Source organism: Rhea pennata, chromosome 7, assembly GCF_028389875.1.
Source record: "Rhea pennata isolate bPtePen1 chromosome 7, bPtePen1.pri, whole genome shotgun sequence".
Lineage (NCBI taxonomy): Eukaryota > Metazoa > Chordata > Aves > Rheiformes > Rheidae > Rhea > Rhea pennata.
Genome location: NC_084669.1, coordinates 8,376,723 through 8,394,838, shown reverse-complemented (window position 1 = coordinate 8,394,838; position 18,116 = coordinate 8,376,723). Strand labels below are relative to the sequence as shown.

The following is an 18,116-nucleotide window of genomic DNA, read 5'->3' as shown; positions in this document are numbered from 1 at the left end:
TATTAGAAGATTATTAAAATTCCTGATACTGCTTAAAATGTTTAATATGATGAATACCTATGATATTTTAAAGAAAGCTTTGTGGATCAAAAATGGATTTAATAATTGTAATGTTTATGAATTTGTTTTGAAAATATTTTTAATTGGATAATGTCATACTTCTGAATTATAATGCAATGTTCATTAGCATTTCAATAGGTTATGCTATCAACTCCTTTTGGCATAAAAGAATTTGATTTATTTTTTAAATCATGAATCTTACTAATCTTTTCTGTTGTCACTAGTTTTCAGTAATTTGATTAGCTTTTACAAGAAGAGCAACAGGAACCACACGGGCTTTGCTGGTAATGATATGCTATACATTTCTTCTCCAAAAGCAGCTCTGATGCCTTTGAAAGCAATTTTCAGTTTCTTATCAGCACAGAATTAAAGAGTAATATTGTCTAATTTGTTATGTTCAGTGGCAAGCACTATCCTAGAATTCTGTCAAACACACAGTGCTTTGAAACCTACGTTATTATGTGACCATAATCAAGAGTACGTAAGTTAACTTTAGAATTTCTGAAAGTGTTTATTAGCTTGAAGAAAAAGCTCAGAAGATGAACTTGTCAATAGTTTTAATAAACTGTTAGTAAAATGTGTATTTTGCATACTCCCAAACTTCATAAATCAGTAATTGTTTATAAATCAGTAATTTGTAGTATATAGTTGCATTGTAAATAACTGATCTGGACATTTCAAAGCAGAACTGCACATAATTATATAAGACTTAACATAAATCTGTAAATTTAACATGATGAACTTTTTACCTGTCAAAGTTATCTTCTACTTTCAATACAAACAAAAACAGATTACTGTTGATCATTTGGACATAACCGCTTGTAACAGTCACCAAGCCGTCACAGTAAGGTACAAAGACAGCCCTTAGGAGAAATTCTGCCTATTTGATGACATTTAAAGCTTTAAAGAATCCCTTTTAGATACTGCAGAAAATCATCATAAGCCAGCATATGCTGTCAATGTCACTGAATAAAAATCAAAGTGATCAAACCATGTATAGTGGCAATACTGCCATCTAAACTATTTAAACAATTTATGGGACTGGTCTTGCAAACAGCTCATCATGTCAACAACCCCACAAACGGCATTAGGAATTACTAGTGTGAGAAAAGCTTGTACTGTGGGTAAGCATGTATGAATCTGCCTTGTAACTGGATCAATAATCCTTCTGTGTTGAGTTTTGTGGTTTAAGAAATAAAGATCATTAAATAATGTCCCACCACCTCTTTTCCCTCTATAGTGGTGTGATAGTAGAACTCAGGTATAAACTCCTGTAACATTTTGAGCTGACATTATCATCTGTACATAAGCAGATAACACTGTTTTAGTAGAGCAAATAAAACTGTATGGTATTTTTATTAAATAAACAGTAAAATAACTGGACTATATTATCACAATGGAAGCATAGATCAGTGACTGTACGGCTGAAACCCTGTAGCAAAACTTGTTTCTACTGCTTATCCTCAAATTTAAAGAAACATTATGAAGCTTTCACAATGGCTGTTTCTTGTTAATTTAAAGACTCTTCACTCTTGTTAAGGCTAGATGATTATAATTAAAAAACAGATGTACTGTTAGAAAGTTCTATGCCACACTATCTTTATGAAAATTTAACTGAAAGACATACATTATACCTGTATGTGACTTATAATGGCTTCTCAGCAGGGAACGCAGAATCACTTACAGTACATAAACATTTAAAGAGGAAAATGCTAATACACTGAAAGAGTAACATCAGTAGCAATTTATCAGATGAAGATGTTTCATCAAGTCCACTCTCTGGGAGAACATTCAATGTTAGACAAAAGCCTGGCATCCTTGATAGTCTGAAGTTCAATCAATTTGAAAACCAAAACCATTCAATAAGATAAATAGGATCTTAAGAAAACTGCCATCCTCCTTTCTCAGGTAAGGGCCAGAATTAAAATAATAATTATTAAAATAATCCAACCAGGTCGCTTTACAGGCAAATTTACACACTGTCTCTTTAAAGCAATGCATGCCCAAAAGCCTTTGGGGGTTTGGAATGTAGCACTGCACCAAGTACTTCACAAAGCCTCTAAATATCGCAAGAAGCTTTTTTAGAGAGAAAAAAAATTCCAGCTGACTGAAACTGTTCTAGCAGGAGTGCCTCAGCTTAGCTCCCAGACCTGGAATTCCAGATACACAACAGAGGACAGGAAACAGATATTTTTCTTTTTTACATGTCCTTTTGTAACGCAGCTACAAGATGACTGATGAACTTAGGAACAAACAGAGAGAGAGTGCAATTGTCATCTGAATGAGCAGTGTGCTTAGATAGAAGCTTGTAGGAAGAGCAAATGAATTCTCTGAAGATATGTGACTGGTGGAGACTCCTGCTGTGTTGTCCTTCCCAATAGCATTCTGCAAGACACAATACTTCCCTTGGTTAACATTACACATTTTCACTGCAAATTACTTAAATCTGTCATGAAATTTTGTTTACAGTATCACGTGTATTTCATAGATTGAAAGTTATGAAAGGTATAAAATCCATTTTCAAAATGACAGTAGTTTCTAAACTATTTTTTTTCTTTGAAGGACAAAAACACCATTAACATATAACATTAGTATAGCTAGACTCAAAAAGAGAAGAAAATATAAAAAGATTTCCTAATCTAAGAGTGAGTCCATGCGTAAAACCTACTCTGTTTAAGTGTAGTACTTTTTTAGAGAGACCTGCATTTATCATGCCAGTTTATTTTAAAACGCAGATGCCGTGAAACCACAACTTCTGTGTAGCCAACAGAACAACTTGTTTGATAAAAAGTTAGTTTGGGAGGTAAATAGATAAAATCTAGTCCATGGGATCAGAGAAGATTGATGTTTCTAGCCCACAAAAAGTGTTTCTTAAGCCTTTTTTTCCTTAATTGTTGCATTTTTTATAGATCTGGTCTTCTTTGCTACTAACAATACAGCAGTGGGTATAGGCAAGTACATATAAGCAGATTATAGTGAACTATCCAAGGAACAGGTTTAATAGCAGTATTGTTCATTGCTTATCACCCCCGGTAAAAGGAACCAGATATAATCATAGAATCAGAACAATTTAGACTGGAAGGAACCTCTGAAGGTCATGTAGTTCAACATGCTCCAAGTAAAGTTGCTCAACCCTGTTAGTTCAGGATTTGAAAATCTCCAAGGAGGCATTTTTTACAGTTACTCTGGATCCCTGCTTCGGTGCTTAACCACTCTCCTTAGGATTTTTTTTCTCTCTTATATCTCAACAGATTTTTCTCGTGTAAATTTTGACTGTTGCCTCTTGTTTCTTCTCTACGAACTTCTGAAAAAGAGTCTGAATTTATCTTACTGAATCTCCTCAGTATTCCCCTTTACACAGCTGAACCCAGCAGTGAGATCTGCCTTAGCTATCTCTTCCCCATCCTAACCAAACCCAGCTCCCTGAGCCTCTGCTTGTGTGCCAGAGAGCTGCTATTGCTGCATAGTGTGCTATTATCAGTGATGGTAGTAATCTCACAAAGAGGGCACAGGACGCCCTCATGTTGGAGAGGCAAAAGGCCAAGATTTATTTTCAGGGTTTAATATTAAGGGGAGATATCTGTGCTGTGAAATGTATAGGATCCACACTCTTACCTCATTAAGACAGAGCTCTGTATCTATAGATTCATTGTATTTCCGCTTCTTCTGTGCCTATGAACAAATGGAAAAGTTAGTCCCTATACAATGTTATCTATAGTATCACAAAAGTCAGATAAATTCACATAGATTGTCATATTCCTATGACTCTCACAGTACAGGATATTATTAGCAAATAAGCTCTCTTAATGTAACAACACATTTTCCAATAACATCCATGTTCTGATTTGAAATTCACAACAAATCCCGAAACAGTCAGTTAAGGATACGATGTACTCCATAATTACAGTGATGAGTGGCATCAAATGCATAGAACATGTTATGTTCTGTGGACTCTTAAAAATCATGTTGGATCTTCACGAGAAAAAATGATATACAACAGTTAAGAATTATTGTAATGTTACTGAATATTAACAATCTATTCTATTCCTAAGTTTCATGAAAATATACACCACTAGAATGTTTTATTCATGATAATACCTGTGATTTACCCATGTGTTATTATGACAAATATAATTTTAACATATTTCATGGCTGCCACAGAGCCACAAAACTTTCTCACTTTCTAAGTCTTTTAACATCGATAATTATATATGGAATATTAACAAATGCAGGAATATTTTAGATGATCAAAGCCTACAAAAAAGAATCTGATGTATCTTCGGCCACATCTTATGATACATATCTGTTGCTATCACTGTGTGCTCTCACACATACTGACTCAGTAAGTAATGTTTCTGATGGCAGCATCACACACACATAATGAAAGCAACAGTACTGCCTCTGTTTAGCATCATAAGGTATTCAATATTTCTACTGCTCATGTGAACTTGACTGGGCTAGAACTTTTCTTCCGTTGTACAATAGCAGCATCTATCCTCATGGTGCTGACGACATTTTGAACAAATGTTACTGAGGAGATTCACTACAGCAGTGAATCTCAGCATTGTTTTTTTCTTTGAATATTTCAGAAACATAGACAGCACTCTTTTACAGGAGCTACTTGTGTTGAAAGTACAATGAACTCTTAAAATAGAAGTCTTGGATTTACACAACAAAACTATTGACAGCACTAGCGTGTCTGATATTTCCACCTGGATTTTTTTTGGACTTGTAGTTTATTTCCTGCACAAAATGAGGATCTGAATCTCACTGTGTTATACAGACCAACATTCTACATACAGGCACTCTATTTTATATCTGAGAGTCTGCATATAAAACATTCTTCAAGCGTAATTATTAATTTTAAACTCCATATAAAGAAACTGAAATTCTCATTAGGAAACATATTCACTGTCTCTCATAATATTTAATTTTATTTATTTTTATATTTATAAACAGACATTACAGACAGCTAGAAAACAGAAACAGCTGGAATTTAAGTGAGCAACAGCCTATCAATAGTACAAGTGCATAGATAGATATATTAGTTTTAAAAATATATAATAAAATAACAGCTCAGTTCATTAATAAAATGGATTTCAATCTTTCTCAGACTCTCTCTTCTAATTGGTACCATTAAGTTAGTCATAGTAAGCATTAATTTAGCTATCTAAATGGGAAAAGAAATGCCTGGAAGTAAATTTGCTACAAGAAGCAACATACTGAAGCGTTCTTGCTTTTTTTTTTTTTTTTCCTAAATAGAGAGCTGTTTATCCAGGTAAGGAAACTCATGGCAAATAATGGCAACTTGCTAGATTTTATTTCCAACTGCCTATAAGACAGAAGGGTAAAGGAGAATCCAAAGTGGATGTCAGTCCTAATTTTCTTATATCCTACATATCGACACTACATTGAATTGAAATGTGAGGCTTCAAAAGAAGTATTCAGACTTTGAAGTGTAAACTGTAAGGCCCATATATACCTAGTGTTTTCTAGCACGCCATTTAGGGTTAAATTTACAAGTCCATCCAAGCTTCTGTCTATTGGAAACATCGTGCCGTGTTGCATACACCCGCAAGGGTTCAGAACACAGGCTACTGTTCCTTCTCGGTCTTAACCTAACACCAAAGTTGGAATTTACACTCCTTCAGGACAAAGTGTATTTCTCAAATAAGAAAAGAGGAAAATGTCATCATTTTGTCTATATGCAAAGCATTTCTTTACTTCTTTCAGCCTGATAAGCATCAGGCTGCATCAGCTAAAAAACATCTATCTTTCAGAAAACTATTTTAAGGGTAAAATCAATAGCTAGAAACAAATTCAACATAAATAAGCACTTTTCAGTAATTTTGGTCAACATTCCCTAGCTTTAATTTGGAAGGTACTATTTATCTGTAGTCATATATTTAATGTAGTCATTCTAACAACAATGCCTATTCATACGTGTCCTCTATTATCTTTCTTAGGACCGAAAAGTAATTTTAATAATCAGGCAGGCTTTTCTCCCATGGAAAATGTCTTCCTTTTAAAAATACAGCAAAAACACTGTCTCTTTGGGGGGCAGGGAGAAGGTGGAGGGAAAGAGATTTTCAGAAAAAAAAATCACTTTGAGGATGAGATGAGGCGTTACATGCCAAGTTTCAAATTGGAAGAGTACATTTTTACTGTTGAGTTATAAACCTGTAAAAACGGGCTATAATGGAAACGCTGGCATAGGCTGCACTACTGTAATACAACAGTACATCACTAAATCACAAGTAGTGGGGAGAAAAAAAATCCTATACATAGAATGAAGTGTGATAGGAAGCTTATGTCCTGTAATTACAATCTAAGGGGAAAATTCTTCCTGCCCCATTCCCATGCTCAAAGGGCTCTACATGTAGCAGAACTGTTGTATTTGTGCTTCAGGGTGAACGAATACCTTTTCAGAGGTGAAAAATCAGGGCTTGGATATTACGCCAATTGCTCTGGTGGAAGTACACTCAGATGGGGAGCCATGCATTTGAATTATGAAGGATATCCTGAGCTATCAGCTGTTTCCCACGCAACCTCTTCCGTTATCTTTAAAAAATTAAATCAATAGCATGCTGTGCCCCTCACATACAGTTGCAGACAATTCTAACAGGGAATATCTGCACCATCAGCAAGGAAGAGCACTTGAGAAAAGAGAGTTGTACATTATGCAAGATTCCAAAGATTCATCACCAAACACTCATCTCAGGTCTCCTACATGTCTAATGTATAGGTAAGAAGGTATCTTCAAATTTGCTGGAAATAACTATTTCCATAGAAGTATAATAGTACACACAAATGGCTAATAAGTCTGTATTCAAACTTTTAAGTCTTAATATAAAGCTCTTGTTAGCTCTGCTGACAAGAAAATCTATGAGAATTTCCTCATTAAATAAAACATAATTGTTTTGGCTGATTAAAAAATTTAAAAAACAGTGAAAGAAAAGCAGCTTAAAATAACTTGTTAAACATACAAAAAGAGTTATGAGATCTCCTCTACTGGGGTAAAATAACATCTGCTAATGACTTATACACTCAGCTGTGACGTGCTGTTGACTGTAAAATGAAGTTATGTCACATGCATTGACACTCAACCTGGCTACAAAGAACTACCATTCAGTAATGTGAGCTACTCTGATGAAGCTGCCCCCATACTGCCAACAATCTTGCACTCACTTAAGCTTTTATATTCTGTAAAAATAAATATCTGCTTTTACAGAAAATCACAACACTGTAGTAGCAAAAGCAACAGATATTTAGATACAAGAATATCTGGGCACCTCATGATGAGCTTCAGTAATTTGCATATCAGTCACATAAGCTTTATTTCAGCCTTGGCAACCTTTAGCTTTTAATATCCACACTAAAAGTATTTGACTTAATCAAGGACTGGTGACAGCTGCTGTCCATAAAAAAAAAGCTCATGTCTAGAAAAAAAAGTATCTTACTTGATTTTCTCCTAGAAAGAAAGGAGAATCAGGACCAGCAGAGCAGTTAGTAGTTTGCCTAAAGGAGAAAGGAATACTGCTGGTAGAGAGATTTCTCCTCCAGTCTTCCTTTAAGATTTATTTAAGACAGATTCTGTGGACCTCCCTGTTTTCCTCTAACCTCAATGTCTCCAAAAAGGGTTCATTCATAAGCCCTTGCTCAAACACGCCCTAGCCTCATGTTCTCTTGTCCTCCATCTAATGACCACCATAAAATCTCAAACCTAGTAATGCTCTGCTTCCATCCCCCAAATTCCTTTACCTCCATCCTTTGCAGACACTAGAGCCCTGGATTTATTCCCAGGAAAGCTATCTTGCAATTATGAATCCAATTTCCACAAACCATAGCACTGCAGGGTTAATAAATGCATTAAACATTGCAACAGTATGTCGCCAGTATGTCAGTATAGAATGCACATTATTTATGGCTTGTCATCCAGCAATATTTTTTATGTATCCACTACGGCATGCATATCTATGTTACTTGCAGCAAGCAAAAGGTCTGACTGGGTACTGTTCCAAACTGAGGTGAGCTTTAATTTGGAGAGAGGAGAGGGAAGGCAAAGCATGTAAAGGTAACTGAATGCTTTGGACCTAAATACAAACTGACACAGAATGAGCACCTAAGCTCAGAAAGAAATCTCTCATTATTAGCTACACCCTTTGGACTTTATGCAGTTCATGGAACTGCTTAGATATTACAGTGAGAGGTAACAGAAATATGGTTACAATAAAAATCTGTTACGTGGGTACTTTTTTCAGATAATTTTAATGAGTGTGCCTCTGTTCTCTCCTGAGATGCCTGGTTAGTTATGCTAATATTAACAAGGCATTTTGAAGAAGAGACAGAACACATCCTTCAGATGCCCATACTTCTGAAGTAGCTATAACAAATGAGGGTGCACGTTCTTCTTGTTCTTTTTTTCTGCTGATAAGAGAGATTTACTACACAACTAGCCTGTTTTTCTAACAGTGGGATACAAACAATACGCAGAGAAATATACAGACTGTAAAAACACAATCAGCTTAACTTCTGCACTCACTTAGTGCTAGGTGCATCTATCACAACTGTCGATAGTATTTTCTTATTAGTACAGTACAACCTTGCCATGCTGCACTTTACTTACAACAGGGAAAACAAACAAAGTGCATGTCAGAGGCATAGGCCACTAAAATAGGGATTCAATTCAGCATAAAATAATTTTGAAGACTATACCACACAGCCAGGTGAAAAGCTATTTAAGCCATAAAAACAATCAGCTTTGCACGGTCTTAGAATAAGTCAAATCTCTTTTTCCGATTCTTCTTTTTTTTGTTTTTTCCTGCTGAATTAGCCCTAGATATGCAAGCCTGTGGCATGAGATTATTGGTGGTCATGTAGTATGTAAGGGCACCACATTCTGCCAACTCACTTTGTACAATAAATAAAGTACCTTTTAGAAACAAGCATTACCAGAAGACTGCAGGTATTGGTCTCCAAAGGCAGGTAGGTAAGACTCAGCATAGTAAGACTCAAACGACAAGTTTTTCAGCTGATAATATTAAATAATACAAACCAATTATTCCTTTGTGTCCAAATATGCACTGGGAAAACATACAAACTGCTTTAAACTTTAGGCTACAATGTACTAAAATGAACAGTCTATCAGCCAGTCAGTTCAGATCCCATCATCTTCTAACACTAAGGTCTCGCCCCCACAGCTTTGTACCTTTCCTGAACTTTCACAGTTTGTCCCAAAATCTTCTACGAGGGTCTTGTTTGAATTCCCCCTGCAGCTTTATCACAGCTGGGCACAGCAGCAGGACTTGAGCATTGGATGATGCCACCACTGCCTTCAGGCCCTGCCACCCACAGCTTTGCCAGTTCAAGCATTGATGAGTCAGGCCCAGTCCAAAGCCAACAGACAGCTGCTCAGCGGTCAGCATTGCCCACTCACTCATCTTAAGAAAGCTCTGACTTTCTTAAGGGTACATACATTGCATATAAAAAAAAGTCCTCTTACCCCTTGATGCCGATAGATTATTGCTGGTTTTGAGTGCTTAAGCATCAGAGATAAGGTAATAAAGAACAGAGGGAATGTGAAAACAGGGAAATTTGAAGTCTGGTCAGGAAAGAAAAAAAAAAAGGATGGTGGCTCTCCTAAGAAAATTTCCAAGCATCCATTCAGCATAAAAGGGGGTTAAAAAGAAAGGGCTTCACCCCAGGGTGTGCAAGTGGAATTTCCTGGGAAGAAGGGCTGGAAAACATCTACATCCTTGTTCTGCTAAAATCAGCTTTCTCGCTCTTCTGTCACTAGCACCTCCCATTCTGTGCTTGTGATTAAATAAAGGAGGGAGCTCTGTAGTCTCCTGTGGATACACTACCGCTCAGTTTCTGGATCAGATGGGCTGGGAATGGTGTCTCTCCCCTAGAACAGCCAGATAAGTATGGATCAAATTACCTCTAGTTTAACAGGCATCCAGTGCAGATATCTGGATCCCTTGATGACTCTAGTTGCAAAAAAACTTAGCAGCAGACATCACCTTAGAAATGGGCCTAAGAGTTGATAAAGTCTATGAGAGGTACAAGACAATCTCTTCTCTCTAACCTCTTTAATCTTAAGAAGATGGGAAAATTCGATTTGGAGAGAGGGAAGGCTGGAAGTAAGCCTCCCTAAAGGAGCAGAAACAAGTGTGGAAAGAACGAAAGATGACCTGTACTATATAAATTACTACTGGATCACTCCCAGATGAATTATGTTAATAAAGTTGTGGCCTAATTAAGCCTCACTGCATTCATATGGCTGGGACAATATGGCACAAAAACTGCCTAACAGTGCTCTTAAAGATTTTATAAAAAACAGAACCTATCAGAAATACCAAACTGATCAAACAGCTTACAAGGACCAGACACAGAGATCTTCAAATATTTATTTCAAGCAATTAGTTTCTGAGTGAGCATAGTACAAAATATGACACCCAGCCAAGCCAGCTGAACTGACTGACTTACCTTTCATGGCAGTACAGTAACTTGTTACAATTTTGTTTTCGTGTTCAGTCATTCATTATTTGAGTAAAATGAATTTGTATAGTCCTAGATTCCTGCTTCCTATTTTTAGAGGATATTATGCAATGTTCCTAATATGGTCTTTTTATGTATTGGCCTCAAGCAAATATTTTTGCATTAAGAAGGGCAGAGGAGAAAACAGAATACTAAAAAGCATATATGGAACAAGCTTTGCTAGGTTAATATCTCAATGGCTTAGGCTGCCTTTTTTTTTCTCCTATCCAATTGAAAAGCCACTTAATCCAGAGACTAGTTGTTTGGGAATTTATTATTAAAACTCATTTCCCTAGTGATTTACCACAACTATCATCATCCCAGTGACATACATAGCCGTCACAGGTAGCATCTGACTATTGTGCACTGAATGTTACTTAAAGAAAAGAAACATGAACAAAAAGCCATTACAATTCCAGTTAAAAGACTTATTCAGATATTAATCTTGAACAAAGGCAAGCCATTGAAGAACTACAGATCTTGCAGCACTTCCTCAGACTGGAGTGTGTGCCCTTGCGTGTCCGAATATGCAAACAAGATTGTGCTGTTTGGCAGGCAGGTAGAGTACCTACCTCCCCTATTAGACTATGCTACCTGGTGCACTGGAGTGTGGAACAAACATTCCTGAGCATCTGTCAACTGAGGCTACTATGGGACTAAAAGCAACTCAGCCAGAACAGCACAGGCCTGTATTGTGCTAATGAGCCTTGAAAAGAGACACCACACTAATGCAGCTATATTGCTTATACACCATATTTAATATTTGCATGTGTATCATCACAGGTAGTTGCTAGCTGGAGGGTTGCTGCACCATGTTCCTCCATGCAGGCAGGCTTATACTAAGCATGTTACAAGCAAGTTCTCATTCACATTCACTAGAAGGTATCAGGGTGGTGCACAGCTGAGAGACTCTCAGCTAAGACAAGCTTGGGAGCCTCACAAGGCAAAAGCGGAGTTGCGTGGAGAGAGCTCAGCAGGGAAGCGTTCATGGTGCTGGCTGTCTCAGTCAGCCTCATGAGACATCCAGCCCCAAGCTGTCAGTAGGTGGAGGAGACTAAGAAAACAAGGTCACATGTTGCCTCCACACTCCAGCAACAGGACCAGGGGTGCTGTCCTCTGGTCCTGCAGCTGGAAGGAAAGATCAGGCAAGCTTGCTTGAACATCAGCCTTCATAAGGCCTAGAGCACTGAGCGTTAAGGGAAGCTTGCTTTTGTGCTACGCCAACCTTAAGCAACTGATATTATTGCTGGTTTCCTGAGCACTGCACTTACCCATAAATTTTAAAGGGAAGGGAGGAACCATGAACATCTGCTTTTAGTTAAGTGACTAAAAATGCTCAGGATTTTGTCTTTATTAACCATATGTGTATGCGCATGTGCTCTGAGGACTGGCACAGGCACACACACAAAGAAAACAGAGCGGTCAGCCTTACAAAGGTTTAGAAAACACTTCAGATAACAAGCAACTTTGCTGCAACTACAGTGAGGTAAAGAGAAGGAAGGCTACCTTGCTTGGAAAGGAGGAAGAAATAAACTATTTGGGGTGCCCACCATAGAGCTAAGCCCTCTCATCTTCAATTTTATTTACACATATCACTCCCAGTATATTACTTTCCCTATATCTGTAGTTGTGTGGCTATGCCTGTTACTAAGAGCATGACCTGATTTAGAGATTTTTTTGTTAAGTAATTCAATCTTGAACAGCTGTGATTTGAATTAATTGGTGAATTTTACATATTTGGCTCCAAACAACCTGCTCTCCAGAAGTGCCACTGAAACAGAAATTTAAAGCATTTTTTCTCTACTCTTTTAATGTTGTAGCTGAATTATGCAGGTGCACAGATGTAGCCTCAGAACTGGCAAGGCTGAAATTTTAGTGAACTTGCTACACTACCTCAGAATCTACATTCCTTTTTAACACTTAAAATATCATTCAGAATAAATATACAAGAAAGATTATTTTTAAAAAACACAAGCAAGTTTATCAAGGTTGGACAATAATGAAAACAGGCTATGGCATATTGTGTTTTTGACAGAGTTTTCTGCAAGAATTCAGCCAGAACCACACAAATAGCATGGCTGAAGGAGAGAAAAACCAAACATTTTCTCTAAATACTAGGGATGAAATTCTAACTCTAATTCATAGGTAGTAGTGGCTTTCCTCATATCCATTATTTGAACATGAACAGTGCTCTCACACAGAACAATTACACTGGAGTCAATGAAGCTATTCAAGTAAGCAGAGATATTCTTTTTTAAGAGGAGTTTGCAGAATCGTAACTTTATTAGAAAGATGTCTTACTGTTTCCTGGGCAGATCCCATTGCACCAACAGGAATTATTCCATTGGCTATATTGTAGCAAGTAAAAATACAAAGTAATTGCCTAACATCATCTGTGTATATGGTCGCAAATTTGAGTTCACTAAGTACTGAGAAATGTTTTTCCATAACTGAAAGTATTTCTTAGACACAAAAAAATTGAGAATTTTAAATGTTTAACAATTATAACCATATTAAAATAATTCTGAGCCTATAGTAATCAGATCATGCAAATAATTATCAGATTATGCAAAACTGTATTCACAGGATAAAATCTGTTTTGTTTCATCATACAAATCATCAATAGAAGAGACAGAGGCTTACATTCTTGTCTATATTTAATAATCAGAAAATATAATTAGATGAATGCTAATAAATCAAGTGATTGAGATCAATAGTATCATTTTGGGGAAATTTTGGAAGGTTTCCATATTAGACTGAAATAAGGTTTTGAAGAATTATTTTGGGTAGTTTGCCTATTTTTTGAAGTATTATTTTGGGGCAGAATGGAGAATTCAGGATATTATTAATGGGATATACAGCTTTATATTACAGGTAGCTAGTTTAATCTAACTCAGGTCAATTCTGACAACCATTCAATAAGATTTTTGAAATGAGTAGGTGGTTCTCAACTCCTTCTCTTAGGGGACAGGTTCAGTCCAGAAAAGTGGCACAAATCTGCCTGTGAGATAAGCTGCACTATTAAAAAGAGTAAGTCCTCCAGTATCTATGATTTTTTAATTCCTTTGCAAACCCTACAAGAGAAACTTTGAAGATGCCCTGTGCTACCACATTTTAACATGCTTTTGTGGGACTCAAGAGAGAGATTAGAAGGTTTCACCTGGAAAAACATCTTGAGAGTGCTATCTAAAGAGGATCTTGATTAATGATGGCTGGCAGCAAATATTTCCCTGAACACACAGTAGTTTTATTAATAGTTGAGGTGAGTAGAAAACAAGTGGATGGTATTTTTTGTGATATTTCTATTCCTATATCTAATACTTGCATGCATCAGCTTTGCCTGACTAGCAATGTTCAATGTCAATAAATTGACATCGAGTCATTTCCAGAAAGGAAGGTTCCAAAAAAAAAAAAAAAAAAAAAAAAAAATGCATCTGTACATGCACCAACCACAGCAACAATATGACTTCTTGTACTACTCCTACCTCTAAAGACCAGTGTATGTAAAGTTAAAGCTGAGACTGCATTGTCAGAGATGAGAGATGAGTGTATTTTCTGTGCACATTGTGTCTGTTGTATATTACCAAATGTATACTGTATATACAATGCAGATCATTTCTCACACCACTATTCATACATCACTGATGCATTTGGCTGTCCCAATGAGAACTGAAGTTGTGGGTTGAAGACATACCATGTTCAATGGCCCAGTTGGGAGTAACTTCTCTAGTATTTGAGAACAGATCCTTAAAAGGGATCTGGGGTATCACTATGCTGCTCACACAGTCACCACTTTAACAGTGAAGTACATAGTATTTCTGATATGCTGTGCATGGATGAATGTAATTGCACTACAACAGGCGTGTATGTAACAAAGGGCAACAGATGATGAATGAGGACTTTCAGAGCATATGAGCAGATGCGCCTCATGCTGAACAGGCTTGGAGATTATTTGGAGTTGCAACTTTGGCAGTTGTTCTCTTTAAAAAAATGTTCATGAAACATCAGAATCCAGTCTCTTGCTATAGTGATGTGTGCCAGCATAGCTCGTCTTTCAGGAGCTGCCTGTGTGAGGTGGACCCAGGGCTACCAGTTCAGCTCCCAAAGAACAGAGCTCTCTCACAGAGGCCACTTATCAAAGAGCTGCCAAAACAAATACAAAATACAAAACTGTATCTCACCTGAAGGTGAAAAGCCTTTGCTTAATTAATAATTCCTTAATATCATCATTAAGCTCATACACTGGGTATGATTTTATCTAAATCTTTTCAGTTGTGCCTACAACAATCTGAATTTCTCATCCGCAAATAAGCATGGCAGAATCCTCAGGAATAATCAGGAAATCTTAATTAAAAATACTAGGAGTCAGACTGGCTCCTGATGAGAGTATGATTCTGTAAATAGCTGCAAGAATATGCCAAACTAATTAAGTTCCAAATCTGTATGAAGAGGGGGCAATTTTCCCTTCTAGATTTGCATTTTTGACTTCTGGAATTGCATATAAGCAGTCCCCTACATGAAAAAATCCTTGCATTTGCCCTCAGAACTGGATAATTACAGTACACGCATGACTGAATTGTGGAAAATAGCATACTGACATAGAACATTTATTCCCAGTGAGTGTCAAGAATTTAACTCAGATACATGCAGCCTTTTAATGCACTACCTTTTCTAGAGGAAGGCAACCCATGGTAAAAATCATACTAAACACTATTGATCAGAACTTGTCTGATTAAACAAGTCTTTTTGAATGCAGACATAGGATTCATGCAGCCAAAATTTAGAATCAAGTTTTCAGAGACAGTGGTAACAGCTTTGCATTCATTTGTATATGCTTAATTTATAAATCCACTTATACAACTTACTGCATAAATCAGTACTTAAGGTTGCAGCTAGTTATATAGGGCCTACCTGGTACGCCTCATACCTGCTGTGTACATTACAAATTCGAACTCGCACACTTCAAATCTGAGCACAAATTCAGTACATGCAAATGTTTACATGCATGTGGAAAGGCATATCTGGCCTTGAATTACAGGCATTTTGAAGCTTCTACATTACAGTGTAATGCTGCATTTAGTAAATTAATGCCTTGAATACCTAATTGGATTTAAAGAAAGACATGAGGGAGCATAATCCTATAATTCTTTAGGATACATGCTAAGTGAACTTATGAAAAAATATCGTGCATTATACACAAAAGCCAGTCTGTTTATCTGTGGTTCACAGAAAGAGCTAAGGACACAGGAGGACTTAACCTGAGGTGGAATTATTAGACCTACTCCACTGATTAGAGCTACAATCTGGATTGAAACTGCTAGGATCTAACTCTCCAAAGTACAAACTTAAATAAACATTTTGAACTCCCATTGATTTTGAAAGCATGGAACTAAAATGGGTGTCAGCTTATGTTCTGGAACTCAATAGCAGGCTGAAAAATGTTTCAGAATAAATGGTTTAAGGGTAATGCAGAGATCTATTATTCAGGTAAGGTAGCTGATTAAAAGTCATAGGGATAAAAGGTAAGTAGGGGATAAGAGATTTGATTTATTTCCAGTATTTGATTATAAATGTGCATTGAAGACCGTAAGTAAAATGAGCAGGCAGGTTAAAAGCAGAATAAAACTATATTTATGTTCAGATCTTTTGTTTTCATTAATGTTTTTTATTAAGAGTATATGTTAGCCAATTCTGTTAAAAGACTGTGTTTCATTTTGTCTCCTACAAACCTGGTTTGAATACATGAAAGATTTAGGCATGCTAAGGAAAAGGTTCCAAACTTTAGCTCTTCAACTATATGCTTTTTTTGCAGCTATGCTCCCTTCTCATCAGTGTGCAGTTTACAATGGTTACTTATTATAGTACTAGTTTCTTACAGGCTCTTCTATATTTCATTTACTGCTTGTTATGAGGAAGAAACTATTCCTAAAAATCTTCATTACTGTTACCAAAATGCTTTTGAACACATCTGCCACATGATAACTGAGAGCCTGTTTATTTTTTAAGAACATTAGTTTATGAGTTATATATAGAGATTAAAGAATGATGAATATATAAGGAGTAACTTAACTGATAATTCTAACATACAGTTAGTGATAATTACTATGCATAAAACTGTGGCGTTATACAAACAGAATCAGTATTTGATTAGGTCATGTGATTGCCTCAAATTAGATGACTTTATCTGCATAAACATATTTCATGTATTTGGACTTGCTGTGGGTAGAGGACAGCAAAGCATTCTTTTTAATCAACGGTAAGGAAGTTGGATTGCTTCAGATTTTCTCCCAAACCAACAGATAGTTGTACCCCAATCTCTTACTGCATCCCAGTATAGTCACGACCCTCTACCCCATCCCCAATTTCGATTGAAACTTTCAAAGCAGCTAGGTCAATTATGGCACAGTGCCTCCTCCTGTGTCGCACTGGCACAACATTCCTTCTGCTCCATCTTCTACTTCTTCTTTTTTTTCCCTGTATCTGCATTTAGCCATAACATTAGACATGGAGAATACAGAAAAATGAATGCTGGTGAACTTCATATCAGAATGATTCTATGAGTCAGCTGAATGCCCAAAGATTAAAAAGCAGATCTGCAAGCAGAAATTATTTTGAACTGAAAATACATCAAAATCATGAGTTAAATGGAACAACAAAATAGCCAAATAAAGCCAAACTAAGGAAGCCACCCGCTGATCAGCAAGAAGTTCAGAAGTGTCCAGAAGCTTCCATGACAAGCAGATTGTAAGCACCAGCAAAGTTGCAATTCGATAACTAAGGACACTTAAGAACACTAACGAACAGATATTTTGGGAAAAGACTCCAGGAACGGCAGACCCTAACCCCCTAAACCAGAATCTAATTTGTGATTAAAATGTTCTGGTATCCAAATCCATTTAGCCTCTACACTGTCATTTGGTCTTAAACCATGACACTAGGAAACAAAATCATCACCATCCACTTCAATTATGGTGATTAAATACATATTTCACTTATTAAAATATCATGAAATTGGTAGCATCTTGAGCACATGCCTTTGTTTGTCTTGTAAATAAAAATTCATTGCAAAAAATGGCAGAATTGATGAAGAAATACTTCTTTGTCAAACACTGAGCAATTCTGGCAACTATCAAGCTATTCTGATGCTTTAGGAAGAAATATCTCTGCATCAACAGTAGTATTAAATACCTGAGATTTATACTAATCTTTTTCTTTAGCTTTCTTCATCTAGCTCTGTGTATATACTTCCAGTACAAGAGAGACATGCAGCTACTGGAGAGAGTCCAGCATGGGGCTACAAAGATCATCAGAGGGCTGGAGCACCTGCCCTATGAGGAACGGCTGCGAGAGCTGGGCCTCTTCAGCCTGGGGAAGAGAAGGCTGAGGGAGGATCTCATCAATGTGCACAAGTACCTGAAGGGAGGGTGTCAAGGGGACGGGGACAAACTCTTTTCAGTTGTCCCATGTGACAGGACAAGAGGCAATGGGCAGAAACTGAAGCACAGGAAGTTCCGCCT

At 36.8% G+C, this 18,116-nt stretch overlaps 1 protein-coding gene across 1 annotated transcript in view; it reads right to left on the bottom strand.

Moving 5' to 3' along the window:
• Positions 1–2,089: 2,089 nt before the first annotated feature.
• GFRA1 (GDNF family receptor alpha 1) overlaps positions 2,090–18,116 on the bottom strand; it is a 136,011-nt gene continuing 119,984 nt past the window's right edge. The window contains exons 8-9 of the mRNA XM_062580204.1: positions 3,676–3,732; positions 2,090–2,445 (exon numbers count right to left, since the gene is read on the bottom strand). Coding sequence (XP_062436188.1) covers positions 2,284–2,445; positions 3,676–3,732 — 219 coding nt within the window. The 3' untranslated portion in view covers positions 2,090–2,283. The remainder of the gene's footprint in view (positions 2,446–3,675; positions 3,733–18,116) is intronic.